This window comes from Oryzias latipes, chromosome 3, assembly GCF_053564925.1.
Source record: "Oryzias latipes strain Hd-rR chromosome 3, Olatipes_Hd-rR_3.1".
NCBI lineage: Eukaryota > Metazoa > Chordata > Actinopteri > Beloniformes > Adrianichthyidae > Oryzias > Oryzias latipes.
Window position 1 is genome coordinate 36800923 of NC_136239.1, and position 19586 is coordinate 36820508.

At 39.3% G+C, this 19586-nt stretch overlaps 1 protein-coding gene across 3 annotated transcripts in view; it reads right to left on the reverse strand.

Annotated features, from left to right (window-relative positions):
• abcc12 (ATP-binding cassette, sub-family C (CFTR/MRP), member 12) overlaps positions 1-19586 on the reverse strand; it is a 41409-nt gene that overhangs the window by 11307 nt on the left and 10516 nt on the right. For 2 of the 3 annotated variants that reach the window (XM_023953691.2, XM_078944678.1), the window contains exons 7-24: positions 18920-19093; positions 16891-17038; positions 14144-14292; positions 13966-14073; positions 13697-13891; positions 13556-13627; positions 13332-13456; positions 9989-10061; positions 7791-7994; positions 6642-6782; positions 6471-6555; positions 6312-6362; positions 3965-4063; positions 3794-3897; positions 3131-3340; positions 2812-3038; positions 2593-2730; positions 2314-2503 (exon numbers count right to left, since the gene is read on the reverse strand). In XM_023953691.2, the coding sequence (XP_023809459.1) occupies positions 2314-2503; positions 2593-2730; positions 2812-3038; positions 3131-3340; positions 3794-3897; positions 3965-4063; positions 6312-6362; positions 6471-6555; positions 6642-6782; positions 7791-7994; positions 9989-10061; positions 13332-13456; positions 13556-13627; positions 13697-13891; positions 13966-14073; positions 14144-14292; positions 16891-17038; positions 18920-19093 (2493 nt within the window). The remainder of the gene's footprint in view (positions 1-2313; positions 2504-2592; positions 2731-2811; positions 3039-3130; positions 3341-3793; positions 3898-3964; positions 4064-6311; positions 6363-6470; positions 6556-6641; positions 6783-7790; positions 7995-9988; positions 10062-13331; positions 13457-13555; positions 13628-13696; positions 13892-13965; positions 14074-14143; positions 14293-16890; positions 17039-18919; positions 19094-19586) is intronic. The other variant, XM_023953692.2, reaches the window with a different exon arrangement.

Here is a 19586-nt window from a genome sequence, read left to right on the forward strand (position 1 = left end):
TCTTGTGCTACTTTCACACCGGGCATGAACATGAACAAGTGATAGAGTTCATGTTGTTATCATTTGCGCACACATGCAGTTATCACGCTAATATGATTGTGTCTCAGTTCTGTCTTTCAGTGAGAAGAAAGTAATTGTCAAAAACCCTGACAACAAGTTTTTAACATGCACTGTTCACACTGGACAGTCACTACCTCGTACTGGCGCATGTACTGTACCTACAGTTGGAAGAGGTTGTTGTTCACCTTTCGGCTTATCCCTTCAGGGGTTGCCATAGCAAACACACAGGTGGTTTGGCAGAGAGTTTTATGCCCACACCGCACCCCCTAGGACTCAAACCCGGATTTCCCATGTGTCAGTCCTGCACGTAACCAACTGTGTCATTCAGCCGCTTTACAGTTGGAAGAGGTTTGGTGTAAATTGTTGAAGTGGTGCAAATCTGGTGAATCTTGCTCCAGGCCTTTTCATTCTCAGCTTTATTCTGATTTATAAAAGACTTGGTGTAATAGAATTCAGGCCAGGCACAAACCACAATCAATAATTTCTTCTCCGTGATTAATTTTCATGCAGTTGATACTTCCGTGAATGAAAAGGACACTGCCAATACATCACTACAAAATCCGAGACACTGGTCAAAGTTCAACTGGTTTGACTATCAGCGAGCGTTCAATGGCTGCATGTGGAGCCCAAAAATGGGGTTAAAAACTTGTTGAGTTTTGAACGCAGGAGCCCAAAAGCGCATAAATGCGTGTTTACCAGTATGTAGATATCAGTGACGTGCAGTCGGGAGAGGCAGGTGAGGCTGTGCCTCACCTGTCATTATGGGAAGAAAAGAGAAAAAATAAATTCAATTATTATATTTAATCAGTAATTTGTGCTTTGCAGTCATTTTCCATTTAAATGTACCATTTTTGGGTGTTTTTTCTTTTCAAAATCGCTGAATTCCCGCATCTGCCGTTCAGATACTAAAAATTGACGTGCGATGAGGCACCAGCCCGCTGAGCCTCACCTGGGATTGCGCAATACCTATGCAGTCAGACGGTACTTCTGTCTCTCTGTATGTCGGTTCAATCACTTGTACTATATGAGCTGAGTTTACATAATTTAGCAGATGTATATGATGTACAGTGTTTGTTTTTATAAATAACTGTATGTGAGGGACGTGTTTCTTGTGCTGAGCGCTAAACGCCGGCAAAAAAGCCGCTGGGTGAGGCCTGAAGTTCTCGTGTCTCATGTTAGGGGGCGCCGGTGAGCCCTGAGATTATGACGCTAAAAAATAATAGAATAAATGAAAGCAAGCGGCAAGTCATTTTCTTCAGAAGGAGCGGCGTATGGACTTTATTTACAAGTAAAGGTAAGAGGATAACAACGTTTGTGCTTTTTCCATGCTGCAGTTTGTATATGAAAAAAACATGTTGAAATGATATTTTAAACAAAACACGTTAACTGTTGTCAATCAAATGGTGAATAAGTTACTCAGTATGGTTCATATGTTTGTAAATCTGACTGATGACGTCAGTGCCTCACCAGCCATTAACCTCACCGCACCTCACTGGTAGATATTCAATGCAAGTGGGCACTTGAATGGGCATTGGCGAGTCAGGTGTAAACATAGCATTACATACACTTGCATGCTGTGGAAGAGTTCGCTAAGACCTGTCGCTTGCAGCATGCTCTTAGAAAAAATGTGTATGATCATTTCTTGGTGTACGGACTCACCGTATAGGTCTACAACCTTGATATTTCATGTGTAGGCCATACAGGTTTGCTAATTTTTTTGTCCATTGACAGTCCGTATTTACCCATAAGAGCAGCTGTGACTATTATATTGATGGTCATACAGCTTGTCTTCCAGCTATAACTCTGCAGTTCATACTAACCCCGGGATGGGCAAACTTTTTTTCACTCATGGGCCACAAAGCTTTCTAAAATTTGACAGAAGGGCCGGACCAGGATCAGATCCTGGAGTGTTTTGGTAACTCAACTCATAAGAGACAGAAAAAACATGGAATCTGGACAAAAATATGCTTTAATTTTGATTGAAAATTAATTTATGTCTTTTGAAACAGCATATTTTGGATTTTTTTTTTGTCTTTTACAAAACTGCACCCATTTGCACCGATGGGTTAATGTCCCTCAAGGAAAAATGGAAACTAGTAAAAAGGTGGTGTTGGAATGATCGAAACTGTTCAACTTGGGAAACACACATATTTTAAGAACTACATGGAGGCAGAATAACTCTCTGCCCCCATACAAAGGTCAATGTTTTTGTAAACAGCCCACAGGCCGTAGTTTGCCCATCCCTGTACAAACCTGTATGGTGTAGGAGATTGCGAGGCCTTTTGAGGTGGGATTAATGACTTCGTTGTCAGTAAGGACCACGAACAGAGACACCAATAAGGTCATGGTGCAAGCCATGAAGTCCAGCCAGAAGGACAGCCAGCGTGTGCCAGCGTAAAACAGCAGGTAGTGATTTGAGTTGATGTCATTCAGGACTTTGAACCTGCATCACGGCAAAGACAAGTCAGTGAAACATTCTGGATGGAAGGCATAGAGATGGATGACACAGTTGCTCAAGCTTTGTGGTCGTACATTTTGACGTGACTGTCTTTGGTGTTGTAGGCGTGGATGGTGCTGAGGCCCTGCAGGGTGGAGGTGGTGAGGGAGATGCAGGGAGATCGACTGATGTTCTCCATCTTCTTCATTTGGCGAATGCTTTTTTGGAAGATGCTGCAGCGCATGAACAAAAAAAAACAGTCAAACGGTGTCAACCCGAGCAAATCTGAAGAAGGATGTTGAGACACAACTCACAAGAGGATGATGGTGAACAAAACCCCTATAATGACCACGGCCACCAGCATCAGCGGGAAGACAGCTGAGATGATGATGATGGTGAATGTGACAAGCAGACAAAACTGCAAAAATGGATCCATGTGCATGGGAAGGACGGTATCCACCTCTTCCTGGTCTTTGGCAAAACGGTTCAAAATGCGACCAGTTGGTGTCGTGTCGAAAAAACTCATTGGACTCCCAATAATCTGTGAAATATACCAGCCAGGGGCTCCTTAAACATCAAAGGTTTTCTTTTTTTTAAGAAAAAAAATGGCAAAGGCTTCAGTGAGGGACGTACCTTCTTGAACATGGAGTTATGAAGTTTGCATGCAGCTCTTAAAGTGACGTGAGTGTAAATGAAGCATTTAAAGGCAGCAAGTATCACCATGACAGCAACCATTGCTCCGTAAATCGTCTGATAGAAGTGCAGTTTGGGGTTTTTGGAGATGTTGCCCTGGTCTGAGGAGGAGGAGACGTTGTTCTGGTCTGAGGTGGAGTTAAAGGCAGACTAAGAAGATGAAGAAAAAAATAGAAAAATCAGGATGTCGGGTTGGGTTTTCATTTAAACTGTTAATGCATTTGTAAATACTGTCACGAGTAGGGACGTAACAATTATTCCATTTAACCGATTGATTGATTGATTGATTGATTGATTTATGCGATCCAACCAGATCTATCTGTCTGATACAAGCTGTTAATCAAATCAACCTATACCATAATAAAATAGTTGTAAAATGAAATCTATTCATTATAATCAATACTGGAAGATACCATTTGGATTGAGACATGGTAGGTTTATTTTAATGACTACGAATCGCATCGGCAACCACTAATCATGATATGATCAAACCCTGATGTGGCTCCTGCTGCAGTGAAGTTAATGTAATTGTGACAAATGGCTTAAAAGCGATGAGCTCAGACTGTTATCATTGTTATGTGCCAACTCGGTCGTGCTCCTCACCCCGTCGCCCTGTCCCAGCCAGTAGCTCAGCCACCAGTTACTGAAGGCCGTGGAGCCGATCATCAACACGATGATGAGGATGGTCAGGAAGGTCATGAAGTAACCTGCAGCAACCCAGTAACGCCAATCTCAGCTGGTGAGGTGAAATGGGGAAAAATGATGGTGTGATACCTCCGGCTGCCTGGCAGTACTGATGGTAGACCCTCCAGGAGACGGATCCTTCTGTGGACAACTCCTGACTGACCAGGTGGTCACCATCCTTCACGGCAGCTTAGCAGGTATAAAACAAAAAGGTATAAATAAAGGGATTTTAGCTCTAAGCAGGTCCCATTTGACACATTTGCATCCAGTGTTTCGCCCAGGGGGTCAAACTAGCCAGGACCGCCTCTGGCTGCAGCTCACCGCTACAGAGTTTGGACCAGAACCAGTGGGACTGATCAGAACACTCCTATTTCCGGGTTCTTACACAATTATATACAGAATGGATTTGTAAAGTGTGAAGCAGCGGAGTTCAGGGATCAGAAAGTCGAAATGTCAGGACTTCACTGTGTAAACATCAAGCTTTGGTTTTATGGGGTTTTTCTTTAATTTTCTTTAATTTTACTTTATATTTCATATTTTTGTTTCTTAATGTTTTTTTTTTTTTACTTTTGAGGCTGTTATTGATTTTTATTGCTTTACAACTGCACAACTGTTTTCCTGTTTGTGTTTCTATTTTTGCCCACTAGGTGGCCTCAGTTGCCCGTTTCCTGTTCCTCAGTTCCAATTTCAATCTTGAAACCTTTTGCTAAACAGAAAGATAAGATTAGTTGTTGAGTAATAAAAATTAATAAAATAAAGAATAAGTAATCAGATATAAAAAGCTTTCTGTCATTTACTTTAATAACTTGACAGTTTTTTAAAATATATAATAATAATTAAAAAAAAGCTAAAATAAAAAAATTAATTAAAAAAATTTAAGAAGTTGTGTTTTATTTTGGAATAAATTAGCTTTTTATATCAAAATAAATTATTTTGAACCTTCAATAGCAAATATAATGTATGCAAATATTAAAACTTTGGAATTCCATCACTCATAATAAAAAGATTAATTTTTGAAAATGACTATTCTTGTAAAAAGTGAAATTTTAAAGTTCTTCAGGGTCTTTTTGTACGACGGAGTTTTAGGGCCACCAAAAAAAAAAAAAAGTAAAATTACGAGATAAATTTATGAGATAAAAACTCGTAAATTTATGAGATAAAAACTGGTTAATTTATGAGAAAATACTCGTAAATTTACGAAATTACAGTGAGAGTGAGCATGCAGAGCGGCAGGTGAACGCCGTGCAGCAGCAGATCAGACCGACTAAACTTTGTTGAACAGGTGAGCTGAATGTTTATTGATAATGTTCCAAATGTCTGGAAGCTCATTTGTTTGATTTACGATTCATTAAAGTTTGATTTATTGATGGTTGGTTTGCAGGATCTCTGCAGCCCGAAGCCGTCGTCGGTATCCCTGCAGCTTTCCACTTCAATCCTTTCTTCCTCCACCAAAGACCTCTGTGTGACACTTCCGTCAAACAAAAGGAGGAGCACTTTTTTGGCATTTTCAACGTTATAATGCTAACATAAAAGACTATTGGAAAAGACCATCTATTCATTCCTCTGTATTGTTTTATGCTGAAACGGGACATTACATCTGGAGGAGGGGGCGTATGTAACACTATTTACTTCCGCATTGGTGTTGGGATGACAGGTTCATGACGTAATGAGACAAATGAACTTCATGATATGTAAATGTAAAGGAGAATAAAGGCTGCAGCGATCCTTTGCATCAAAACGTGTCTCTGAGCTCCTTATTTTACATATGAAACTCCGCTTTACCGACACTGAACCCCGAAAACACTGCTACACGATAAATAATCTTATTTTGAGTAATCAAAAAGTTCAAAATCTCTTTGTTTGAAAACCTATAATCCGGAAATAAAGCTTCACAAAAGGCTCCACATACTTCATCTTCAAGATAGGTTCCGATAAACAGACAACTTCGGTGTTTTCTCCTTAATCTACGACTTTTTTTCTCGTAAATTTACGAAATTTTAAGTCGTAAATTTACAGGATAAAATCTCGTAATTTTAGTTTTCTTTTTCTTTTTTTTGTGGCCCTAAAACTCCGTCGTAGTATTGAACTGTTTTGTGAATTAAAAATACTTTTTCATCCAGGATGGTTCAAAAAAGTTTGAATAAATCCCATCTGCACTTAGTTTTTTAAGTAAAAAAATATTTTCTTTTGGGTAAAAAATGTCTTTAGCATCAAATAAAACCAAATATTCAAGGTTTTTGTAAATTTACACCAGTAAAATTAATGAAAAAATAGGGTTTGCACATGTTTAAAGTAATTTATTAAAAATCTGTTTGTCCCATAAAGGACATTAGTGTTTCAGCACACGATGCAGAGAAGCTAAAGCTGTTTAGAAATAAAGGTGGAAAAACATAAATCATGCTGGGGAAATCAAATTTTATTTAAACTGTACACTTACATTTCTGATCAGCAGCTACGTCCTGATCCGTCTCATCTGACATGTCGAAACCTTAAAGCAGGAAATTCCATTAAATGATGTGTTTAGTCAATCAAATGTGTTGTTTCTACTCATGTGGTCTTCTTTAGCACTTTATTCGCTCTACTACAGTTTTTTTACCTGGATTCACGATCCCGCTGTCTGCACACGGCTCAGCCTCCTTCAACGTCTCAGCATCATCTGACGACTCCTCTTCCTTCTGAGTCTGTCAAAAACGAGCAGATTCCACATCCTGTTATTAAAGGTAAACCGGGTCATTGGCTTCTAAGAGTCAAGGGAGACGAGAAGAACCTTTACTTTGGACTTCTCCGTTTGGTAGTTGCTGATCATCTGAGTGTAGCGTCCGTTGGCTTTCATCAGGTTCTGGTGGTTCCCCGCCTCCTGGACCTCTCCATCCTCCAGCAGCATGATGTTGTCGCAGAATTCCAGATACTAGAAGACGAAAGCATCAACAAGAGGAAAGCTGAGTCGCCCCTGCAGACAAAGGCCAGGATGCAGAGAAATCTGTGGGGTTTGTCAGGTTCCTCTCATTATGATCCTGCAGGCTCTCAGATCATAATCCCGTGGTCAGCCTCTGAATGAAGTGATGTTCTACAGGCCGTCACAAAGGACTTTTTGGATTTGCTCTTCTGAACTTAGAGCTCCAACTTGTGCGTCATTAGGGGCGAGATTTTGGATTTGCAGATAAATTCATTACATCCATCCATCCATCCATCCATCCATCCAACCATTCATCCATCCATCCATCCATCTATATATCCATCTATCCATCTATCCATCCATCCATCCAACCATCCATCTTCTTCCTTGACCAGGTCACAGGGGCAGCAGTCTGAGCAAAGATGCCCAGACTTCCCTCTCCCCAGCCACGTCCTCCAGCTCCTCTGGGGGTACCCCGAGGCGTTCCCAAGCCAGCCGAGTCTCCCCCGCGTGTCCTGAGTCTTCCCTGTGGCCTTCTCCCAGAGGGACATGTCCAGAAGGCATCCGGAAAGAAACCTGAGCCACCGTAATTGGCTCCTACGGGTGTGGAGGAGCAGCGGCTCAGCCACCCTAAGGTGGGAGCTCATTTTAGTCTCTGGTACCCGGGACGTTGTTCTTGTAGGTGAGTGGAATGAAAATCGACTTTTCTTTTAAATATAATCCCTCATATTTAAAATATGCACAACAGTGTGCATACCTCAAAGAGTTGAAGCCACGTTGGTGAGAATATGTCCAATTTGTCCCTCAAACACGGGGAGACCTACTGTCTTTACAGGAAAGGAAATGATTTATTGTAAAGATGCAGTTGAATTACTGAGTTTTCAATTCTAAAATGAAAAGGCAACAGAAGTATGACGCTGTTGTGTTTTCACACAACTAAGATTTGTTAGAGATTTGTTTTTGAATAGACAAAAGCAAAGGTTTTGTTCAGAATGAAAGCCTTTTTCCAGCTTGCATCACCTGGAGCTGATGTGTCACAAGTATGACGGATTTTCCTCGGAGCTCTTTTTTGATGCATTCCTCAAAGATGTGCTTCCCCACATGAGCATCGACGGCAGACAGCGGATCATCCAGGAGGTAGATGTCTTTATTGGAGTAGACGGCTCTGGCCAGGCTGATCCTCTGCTTCTGCCCCCCCGACAGGTTCAGCCCCCGCTCCCCAATCTGACAGCAGAACCAGAAGAAAGCTCTCACAGAGATCCCACCCACGCTCGCCGTTTGCGTAAAGTGCAGCAAGAAATAGAAACTGAGCCTCTAAAACAAAGAACTGCTCTTTAGTAGGTAAAATTTTAGAGTTTCAGACATATGAACATAAAGTTTAAACATTCAGTTTGTGTGAAACAAAATAAAAAAAATCGTCCTGTGTAGAAAATAAATGATAACATTTTTTCCAATAAGATAAAACACATTTCATTCATCTTGAAACCTGACATTTTAGGACAAAATTAGTAGTATATTTGATTAGTATATTCATCAAAAAGTCAGTAGGAGCATCAGATTTGACTCAGGCTGTAATAAACGCTTAAAGGAAACATTTTTGTCATTAAAGAAATACATGAGATGGAAAAAGAACTGAAGCTTATTTTTACCAAATTACTTTTCTTTTAAAACTTTTTGTTATTCATATTTAGTTAAAAAGAGATCATTAAAGATTAAATCTTACTCTGTCTAAAACACTGAAGTAAAGAGTGCAGCATGAAGAGAAATGAGCTGGTTTTAAAATGTGGAGATCGGCAGAAATGTATTTCACATGTAGAATTTAAAAAGTTGTGTGCGTTGTGGTCAAAACAGATAAATCAGATTAAAGCTGAGTGGGTTGTTTTTTTTATATGTACTGATGGCATTTTTCTTATGAAAGAGAACAAATGTAATAAAAACTCATTCTATTTGTGCATTTCTGAGTATTTCTCCTTTGAAATCGCTGTCAATCAAATTATCACAAAGCTCGGGAGAAGAGAAGATGGCACATTTCTGCGTTCCACTTGTGCTATCCTTGACACTTTAACATTGGGAGTTGGGTCATCTGGACCCACTAGACAGTGCTCTGAACCTTTTTTCTTCAATGATTTGTGATCCTCACTGGTGTCCATGGATTACATGAAATCCTCTCCACCTTTATCCACCTTTGTCATGGTAGGTATAACACATCAAAGTAAGGATCGGGTCATCTGGACCCCATAGGATAGCACAAGGGATACGTGCGTCCAAGGTTGGATTTTGTTGTTGGCCACACGTATTTAATATTAAACTTTAAGTTAAAGTCCTGGCTCCCCATCCCACGGTGGGTCTCTGTCTGGCCGCCAGCTCGGCTCGCTCCAGCCCCATTTTGCCTTGCAATAGAGAGTCCGGGGGGTTCCCGCCTTACCCCAACAGTACCCCCCCCCCCCCCCGGCTACTGTGGGGCGATTCGGTTCAGGCGGGTACCAAACTGCGCCCCACTGCTGAAATAGCGCAGCTGCCAGACCTTTGCGCTGCCCCCATCGCTCATATCGCGTCCGTCCCATTGACTTAACATCGAAACTGGTCGCAGATCGCGTTTGATGTCAACGCAGCTTAACCCTAACTTCTAATCCTAAACTCAACCCTTCCTCTCAGTTCAGCAGTGTTCAAAATTTGCACGTATTTGGAAATTTATGTGCGAATAGTCACTGTTTTTCTGGCATTTCTAGCAGCAAATCAGTTCTGCGCCACAGCCAGATCTGCTCGCTGTTCTGCAATGTAGCCTAAATTATAATGTAATTCATTTTTTGTGTGTCATTTTAGTGAACAGCAGGGTCTGGTACACACTTTTGTTTTGTCGTTCCGCACATTGTTCAAAAAATGTCGAACTGGAACCAAAAAATGTCACTTTTCACTGTTACTTCATCACCAAAGAGAACTTTTGAGAATAGAGACCGTCAGTCGGTGTCGTCTGTGCCCCCCCCCATTGTGTCACGGTCTTCACGCAACGCAAGACAAAGCTTGCTGGAAGGGGAGATTAAGCTCAGCACCAACAGCCACGCCCATATAGAGAAGGTTTTGGAAACTGAAGCTTCAGATACACATAAAATGTGGCTTTTTAGGACATTTAGGTTGTGGGAATTTGGTTAAAAACGTATTATTCACAATTAAAACACCATTTAAAAGAGAAAATCATAGGGATGTTGGAGTGCTTCTACCTCGGTCTGATCACCATGTGGCAGAATTTGCAGGTCCGCTCTGAGGCTGCACACATCCAGAACCCGGTCGTACCTGCAGGGAAGAACGCAGAGCCTAATTGGATCTCTGTCAGGAAATCTGAGGAGATTCGTGGTCCCGCTGCCTCCAATTCATGCAAGAAACAGAGAGCAGCTATAGAAAACAAAGGAAAAGTAAAGACATGACGCATTCTCTTTGTGGATTGGTGCCTCGTTAGGTAAAAAATAAAAACATGAACAATGTTTCGACTGAATTCAACATGCAAAAGTTTGAATCTGTAAAAATAAGCTTAGAAATGTTCTGGAATTCACCAAACTAGAGAATATGTTGTCAGTTTGTGTGTTTTATCACACAGTAGCAGAAACTCCATAATCATAATACTCTCGCCATTTTTTTGTTTGTTTGTTCTTTCCATAAAAAACACTTTTCATAACTATTTTTTTAATGAAATAAAGAATTTAAATACTTTTTGTTTTTTTGGTAAAAGATAATGATTAACAATTATTTTAAACATGCATATATCATTTTTTCGTTATTTTTTTGGGGGGGAATGAGTTCATTCAAACTATTTCAGGATGATGTTTGATGCTTTGTGTGATATTCTTAAGGTTTGATTAGCTTTTCAGTTTAAAACATGAACCGTCAGGTGATTTAGGGTCACCTTTAGGGTCAACTTAAAGTGAGAATTACAGACTTTTGAAGTCACATTCTCTCTATTATAATTAACTCTCAGATAATTCTCATGGGCTTCAAACTTTGGAAAGGAAAAGTCTTAAATAAATATAAATTGTTTTGCTGTGGATTAGCCTTTTAATGAAATTAACAAATTAACAAATAAAATGAATCGATTAAATCCATAAATCAAAAGCAAAAATATGTTTTAGTACCTGAGTAATCTATAAGGAGATTATTTTTTTACAGTCAATCCTTTGCTTGTTTAGTTCAACATGTTATCAGCAGCACACAGACAAAAAGCCTTGAGAAAGTGTCGACTCTGCAGAACAGCTCCTCTGTAACTCTTAATTGAAACAAAATTATGTTTTTCACATAGAAAATAGGTCAAACATCAAATAGTCTAAACATTAAAATGAACGGAGAGCTGCTCTCTCAGTTTGTTAATAGACAGGAAACGTCCCCCTCAACAAGAGCAACTACAAGTGGAGACTGTAAAGTCCAGTTTCTTTTGCTCCAATTCCTTTTTCTTTGAAATCGGCCAGTGTTCATATTGATATAAAAATATTTAAATTAACTGTCCACATTTAATAAACAAATTAAATCTTGGTTCATAGAGCATCCGCAGTGCAGCCACAATGCATACATTTAATTAACAAAACCCATTTGTTTGTTTTTCTAGTGGTATTCTCTTTTTAGTGTTTGTTTAGGATTTCTGGTGATGTGAATGAGCCGTGGCCATGAAAGCTGTGAAACAGACACCTCACTGTTTCCATATATTTTTTTGTGGAAAATGTGAGTGTTTACCTTATTTACCTTATTCTATAATAGCTATCATTTGTCGCAAACAAAACATTTATTGGTAGAACGCAGCTTGATGTGTTTCTACTTTTATACATTTGTGTTTTCTTGTCAAATAAAGTTGAAAACAACTGTGTTAAGATGATATGGATGGAGGAAACTATAAAATAAAATGTTTAAAAAAAGCAAATATTTATAAATGAATCAGTCATAAACTTGGATGCAGGCTCTTATGTTATGTTTCCCTGTTTTATTCCTGTTTTGTTTCTAACGGATGAACGATTTTAAGGGTTTATTCCAGCTAATTGGAGTTAAAAATTAAAAAGGTTGTTAACTCAGAGAGCAGCTGCAGCAGTTTTCCCTTTCTGTGTTTCCTGAGTCTCCAGCTGCAGGTGAATGAACTCGTAAACTTGAACTTTCCTGATTGTGTCCCTAGACGTCCGATAAAAGAATGTGTTTTATGGACACGCTGGGATCAGATTTTATGATTCCAACAGCGTTTAAATCCTTTCGTTCTGATCTGCAGGCCTGGAGGTTTTATGAGAGGTCAGCAGTCAGTCTGAGTGACTTCCGAGGATGAAGCTGCGAGATAACAAAGATAACACTGACAACCTCTGACCCCGTTTGACTGCTGAGGTAAATGTGACCGCGCAGATGTGAGACACTGTCTCACGGTCAAACCCTCTTGACGTGGGACCTGCAGAAACAAGGGAAAACTTGTACTTCCTGTTTCTTTTTTCAGTGATTCAAAATCAGCAAGTCAAGAATTTTTTTGTCTGGTGTAAGTCCCACTCCGATCATCTTTTGACCTATTAATCAGATTAAAATAAATATTTTAATTATGATTATGCTGGTTTTAGCCTAAAAAAAAAGAAAGTATTTTTCTAGAAAGTAGTTTCTGCAGAGCAGCTGGAGCTCCTTAGAAATTTGTCTCTAAGTTGTCGGCAGGACCTTTGGCACGGTGTAAGCCTGCCCTCATTTCCCATTATCCCTTTATTTACCCTCTCCCACTAGCCTCCAGCCCCTCACAGCCCCAACCTAACATTAGCGGTGCACGGCGAGCAATATTGGAGTTATCCAGCCGTACAGTTTTGAGCCAGATTCCAGTTCAGACTAGAAAAATAAACACAAACATGGATCAATTTGTCAGCAAAGTGGATGCATCGGAGCAGGGAGTCTGTGGCCCCGCCCAGCGTATTTTCTACATCACAAATACAATCTTTCTCAAACTGCATTTTTTTTGTCTGCTCCTGATTCACAATGATTTAAATAAAGAAACACTCAGAAATGCAATTCTAAGCTTCATTTTGTGTGTGTGTATATATACATATGTGTGTGTGTGTGTGTACTCAGTACTCAGTCATCAGAAAAAGGCCACATGAAGATGTTAAAAACACCCAAAACAAGGATGTTTTTCAAAAGTTCACTAAATGTTGACAAGTTAGACTGGCATTTGTCCTTATTTTGGATTAAAAGTTTAGATTTATGTTCTAAGAATGTAAGAATAAGTACTCATTTAGATTTTACGAGGATTTATTAGGATGCACTAAAAACCTATTCTAATATGAGTCATTTCCATTTATAATTCTTTTTTTTATCACTGTAATCAAATAGAACTACAATTACGTACGCCAAAACTAAAAAAAAAACATCACCAGCAAAAAAATACTTCTTAATGGGCTGTGTAACATTCAGTTTAAAGTAATTCTATCTAAAAATGATCTTTTTTAGTTTATTTTTCCCTTTTTGAATTCTCATGTGGAACGCCTTTGTGTCTAGTTTTTGATTTGTTGTTGCGTAAAATGATTGCTAGGCTGCCTAGTTTTGCAGTGTCCATAATGCTTTAATTACTTGGTCTGGTCCATAGCCTCCCCCATCAGGATATTTTCTTGAACTGTTCCGTGGAAAATCCAGGCCTGCTGGGAAACGTAGGCGAACTTCCCGTCGACTGAGATGGATCCCTGAAGGAGATGCATCTGGAAGATGCAACGACAAGCAGACGATGTAAAGAACAGAGAAAGGTGGGCTGCAGATACGACGTGAACCTGAGAATGTAGAGAAGAAGAAGAAGAAACCTGCTCCAGAATGCTGGAGATCAGGGAAGTCTTTCCGCTCCCGACGTTCCCGCAGACGCCGAGCAGGTTTCCCTGCAGGAGATGGACGGATCATCTGTTAGACTCCGGCAGTGAACTCTGACGGAATCAGGGGAAGCAGACCTTCGGCAGCGTGAAGGAGATGTTCCTCAGGGTTGGTGAGGCGTCCATCCTTTCCTCTTTGCTTGTCTGCTCCGCCCCCTCAGCCTGGCTGTCCGGTTTGGTCCAGGACAGCGTGGCGTTCTTCATCACAACAGCCGAGTCGCTGTTCCTCTTCTGCATCAGATAAGGCTCCGGGTTCTGGATCAGGAGGATTTTCTGGAAGACGAGAAGGACGCGCTGGAGTGACTGACGTGGACCAGCAGGAGGAGAGCATGTGGGTGAGGATGTACCCTCAGGCGTGAGATGGACACGGCCGCCTCAGCCAGGGCCTTCACCGACAAGGGCATCAGAGCCAGGCAGAACCTCATGGAGTTAAAGATGGCGATGGTGGTGAAGGCCTGAGAATGGAGAGAAGCTTCTGTCATCTGAGTTCCAGACCCGCCCGGTGCGGCGGCCTCCGTCACTCACGTCAGAGGCTTTGAGCTCCAGGCCGATCAGCGTGTGCACCAGGAAGGTGGCGACGGTGGCGAGCGTGGGGACGATGCTGGTGAGGCTGGTGTTTGTGTTCTGAACGCAGCTGAAAAGCCAAATCTGCTTCTTTTCAGTTTTCCTCAAGTCTAGAGGACAGAGGAGAAACTTTCTGAAACCGGTTTGAGCCAAGAAAATCAACTTTAGGATGTTTCCTAAACTGGAGTTACCGCCCCTGCTGCAAACATGGAGACCCCTTCTGTGAGGATTGTCACATGGCTAATTTGGATTTTTGTTTTTGTTTTTGATCCTTCCTCAGTTCTTATCGTGTTCTGTTTTAGGGTTGTCCCTGTCAGTCACACACCGCACCTACGTTTATTTAAACATTTAAATGATCACGTTTTAAGTTTGGGTGATGCTTTTAAGCGGCTGCACGCCTTTTAACTGTAAAACCAAAAAGAAGGAGCACGTTACTCCAATTTTGAAATCTTTGAAATGGCTCCCAGTCAGCGTCAGCATCGATTTTTAAGGTTCTTTTATTAGTTTATAAAGGTTTAAATGGAACTGGCCCCTCATTTTGATCAGATTTCCTTTTACTTTAGGACCCTCCCAGAGCCCTCAGGTCTGCTGGGGGTCACAGAGGTCAGAAGAAAAACCCACATTGAGGCCTCATTTCAGGACTTTGGGCCTCGCCTGAGGACGTGAGGGCTTCAGCCACTGTGAACTCATCTTAATAGTAAAAGTAAAGCCTTTATGTAATTTTTACTACATGTTTTTATTTGATTTTATACATTTTATTAACAATTAGTTTGGTTTAATTTAATTTGCTTGTACTTGTGGGATTTATATGTGTTGGGTTTTTATGAGTTTTTATTTTATTTTATTATTAGTATTGTTTTTACTAAGTTTATTACTTTAACTACTATTTTTTTGTGTTACTAATATCTATTTTATGATGCGAAGCACTTTGGGATACTTTGTAGCAGCAAAAGTACAAATAAAGTTTTTACCACCAAGTCCGGTCTATTGCATGTTGAGCCCTACACCACCAGTTCCTGTTCATTCCAAAACCTCTTTATACCACATTCATTAGGGTCTAATTTACAATAAGGATTTTATTTTTATCTGCATGTAATGTGTTTAGCCTAAATAAATGTTTTTATTTTATTTTTCAGTGCTCCTCTGAAATCTTTTGGGGGTCTGATCATCTTTTCTTCCTTTTATTAAAGCGTTCCCGGTGGTCTTTCAATTAGGATGATGTCGTTTTTAGGTTAAATCAAACTGCATTTCTTTTTCCATCTGGTCCTAATTCACAAATATTCATATAAAAAAAAATCCAAAATGCAATTTTAAGCTTGATTTTCTTTATAAATGTCCTCCATCAACAGAACATGTTAAAAACACAATTTTGATCATAGTGGGGCTTTAAACACAAGTATAAAATACCCTTTCTTTAATGTTCATACTTTTAGAATAAAACATTTTTTACATTTTGTGTCAATTTATTTATTATAAACTTTTGGAGTCGTGGGCCACAAAGGGATCTAAAACTGGATAGAAGGGCCGGACGAGGAGCAGATTCGCGCTTTGGTCTTTAACCTCATTAGAGACAGAAATAACACAGAATCCGGACAAAAACACGCTTTCATTTTGATTGAAAATAAATAAACTCATATATATATTAAAACAAAACATTTTGAGTTTTTTGTGTCAAAGCTGTGGCTTTTGTTCTAATTCTAGAGCCACCTGCACCAATGGGTTGTTACCCCTCACAGAAAACGTACATTTAGAGAAATGCTGCGTTCGTGTGGTGTTTGAATAATAGGAAAAACTACAAATCTTCCAGGAATGAAAAGTAACTTACGGCATCTAAACAAAAGGTCAATTTTCTTAAATGTTTGTTCCGTACTTCTGTGTTGGACTATCAATGTAATTTATTCCAGTTTGGGGGGCCAAAATAAGAAGCTTAGCCTGATTTAGCCTCTTTGATCTATGGTCAAGGATGATCCATAACCTGATTCCCTTCATTGAAACTCATCGTTCTCTAACTTTGGTTTTAAAACCGAAGGTTTCTTGATAATTAATTATAATCTTTTGGGATAATTACTTTTTTTCAAATGTATTTTGTAGATTATCAGGTAAATATTTACGATGCTTTTTATACATTAATTTTAAAATGCCATATTTGTGTGATGTTAAAAAGTAAATATGGGTTTGTAAACATCTTTATGTTCTATTTTTCATGATTGACATTGTTTTTACTACCCAAAAAATAAAAATAAAAACATATTTGGGAATTTTAATATCTTTAATTAAAAAAATAAGGGAGTATTTCTTCCTGTGAAGATTCTTATTGTTTTTTATTTTTTTTTATTTTGAGCATTTATGAAAATAATCTGGTAAATTCTGCTAACATAAAAATATTTTGAATGCCCTAAAATACAATGAAGTTTGTATGTCTCAGATTGTGTTTCGGATTCGAGCGGTCAGAGGTGAATCAGGTTTTTTCTGGGGGTTTACTATAATGTTTAGAGATAGATCCCAACAGGGAAGAATTAAAACAATCAAGAAATGCAGCATTCTAGATGTTTTTGTCATGGGGTTTTCATTTACATTCAGCAGCACAAATTATCAACTTTTCTAAGTTAAAAGAGTAAAAAAATTTCAGCTGTAAGAAATATCAAAAAATGTGAGCAGTTTTTCTGCTATTTAGAAATAAAAATTCAAAATTCTGTTTTTTTTCTCACCTGCGATCTTCTCCTCGAAGGACTCCTCCCAGGCGTACATCTTGATGAGCTTGATGCTGTTGAGAATCTCGTTCATTGTGCGAACGCGGTTGTCTGTGATGAGGATGGCTTTCCAGCGAAATTTATTAATAAGTTTGGCCAACATGAACTGCAATGAGAGCAAAATAAACCGTTCTGTTTAAACTAAATGTACACATTTAAATGTGTACATTTAAATGTGTTTAAAGCCAAAGAACTTGACTAATTCAAATGCTTAGCTGACAGACTGATGGAAAATGTAACAAAACATTTTATTATAATTTTTACATCCAAAAAAACAACATTAATGATTTGTTGCAAACCAACATTTTGATTTTGATTAGTGTCTTTTATTTTGATACCAGTTTTGTAACCAACGAGCCATGTGACTGAAGCTCCTCCCTCTCACATGTGATCAATTTTCCTTCTTTTTTATGTTCCCTTTCTTTTCACACAACAAAAAGTCACAAGTTTGTAGAAGCGATTTGGAAGTTATAATTAAAAAAGCATCCCCTCCTGCTGTGTTGGTTTAGTCAAAACACTTCAGAAACTGCTTTTAGGAGGCGGAGTCAGTCACTTGCAACAGCCCCACCCCCTCATTCCCAGGTTGTGCCTTTTCAAAATAAGTCTCACAGCTTTGTGCAGCAAATTTTCCGCTTAAGATAAATTTGTTAAAAACTGGAGGACATTTAAATGGCTAAACTTCTGATTTGTTCTGGGTATTTTTTGTCGCCGTTGCCCCAAAACTGCAAATCCAAACCAGTCTAAAAAATAAAATAAAAAAGACCCATTATCTAAGATGTAGTGATAATTATGATTTCCTCTCTTAAATGGGAGTAATATTGATTATCTCAGCCCTGGGTGCCCTAATCCAGGCCTGGAGCGCCGATGTCCTACATGTTTTCCAACCAGGCTGCCATCAAGATCCTGATTGGCTGAATACACCTGATCCAGGTGAGACTGGATTTCTGGAAAAAAAAGAAGGAGGCCGGCCCTCAAGGCCTGGATTCATGCACCCCCGATTTAAGCGAACACAATATTTAAAAAACAGGTCTAAAATCTTTATTTTATTCACAATATGACCAAAGGACTTACAGGATCAAATGCTTACTTCTAATCTCAGATTTATTTTCTTTTTTTATCAAAGCGAGAACCTTTTTTAAAAAAATATTCTCATCTGATAACTTTGAGTTTAAACTGATTTCATAAATATTACAGTGTGTGGGAAGGTTTTAATAAAAAGAAGGGTCAATCATTTCTATTGATGACTGTCCTCAGCATTTATGACCCTCAGATAAACCAAAGTAGAGACTTATCTGTAATTTTATGAGCTTTTTCAGAAAAGCTTGTAGTGGGGTTGTTTTTTGTTTTTAGAAATCCAATTTATCAGTCTGATGGTTGTTCTTGTGGAGTGCCTCACAGCTCAGTTGTGGGCCTCTTTATGTTTGTCTTAAGGCTCATTATAGACTGATGTGTTTTCATCCGAAAATCATGTTTAAAATTATTTTTCATACTTATGCCTAATCATTTACCTTCATAGATAAATGTTTATGTTCTTCTATCTGTATATTATGTGAAGACCTCCTGTGGTTTCTGCTATAATAACTACACATATCATTGCTGTAGTCCATTCTATAAAATCTGCACTGATGACAGTCCAACTTAAAATTTTGGCAAAAAATTGACAGTAAAAATATGAAAAAGAAATTCAAAAAGCAAAAGCAAAACTATATTTAAGAGGCAAAAAGAAAAAGTAGTGAGTGGAATTCCACATCGTTAACATGTCATTTTTTATCATACATACTTTACATGTATATTTATTTTTTATTGAATAAATGTTTTGCTCCCTGTCGTATTCCTCTGTTTCTCTTTTAGTCTTGATTTGATCCTCCAAACTTTATTCATAATAACAGTTGGTCAAATGTTTGCTTTCTGTGTTCTACTGTGGCTCAAATTGTGATTTTAACCTGATGAAACCCAACAAAACGTAAGTTTAGTTGTCTGAACTCACCTGGACGGGCACAAAGATGAGGTAGATGCAGACTCCGGTCAGGGCGGTGAAGCCGAGGATGTAGCAGGCGTAGATGATGCACGCGACGAAGAGCACCGGCGAGGACAGAGTGAAGCTGCCAAACAGCACCGCCTCAAACAGCCTGTGGCCGTCATTGGTTAAGACGTTTATCATCTAAAGAGAGAGTGAGAGGAAGAAAAGAATCGTGGGTACTGATACTGACTATGCCGAAATGCAACCATGAGGGGACACGATCCAGGGCTTTTGCGTGCTGGTTACAAGTCCGGGTAAATACAGAGGGTTGTAGGAAGGGAGTCTGGCGTGAAACCAAAAGAAGAATCAATAATACAAATAAACATCATTTATCATTTCCGAATCAGATAAGCCGTAGTCCGGGTCAACACCAACCACAACCGGTGCTGCTGACCTACAGGGTGGAAATAGGACTACTGTTGGTGGGAAAAGAGGAGGAAAGAGGAGTTTTGGAGATGTGGTTTTTAATTGGATTTTTCATCAAGATCTTGGAGAGTGAGAGGAAGAATGAAAGGACAGGTGAAGAAGACTGTGGTGAGAGCAGCCATGTTGAAGGTTTAGACTGTGAGAAAGAGACCGGAGGCAGGAAGGATGTTGAGGTCCGGAGGAGGACCAAAGAGGAGGTTCATGGATG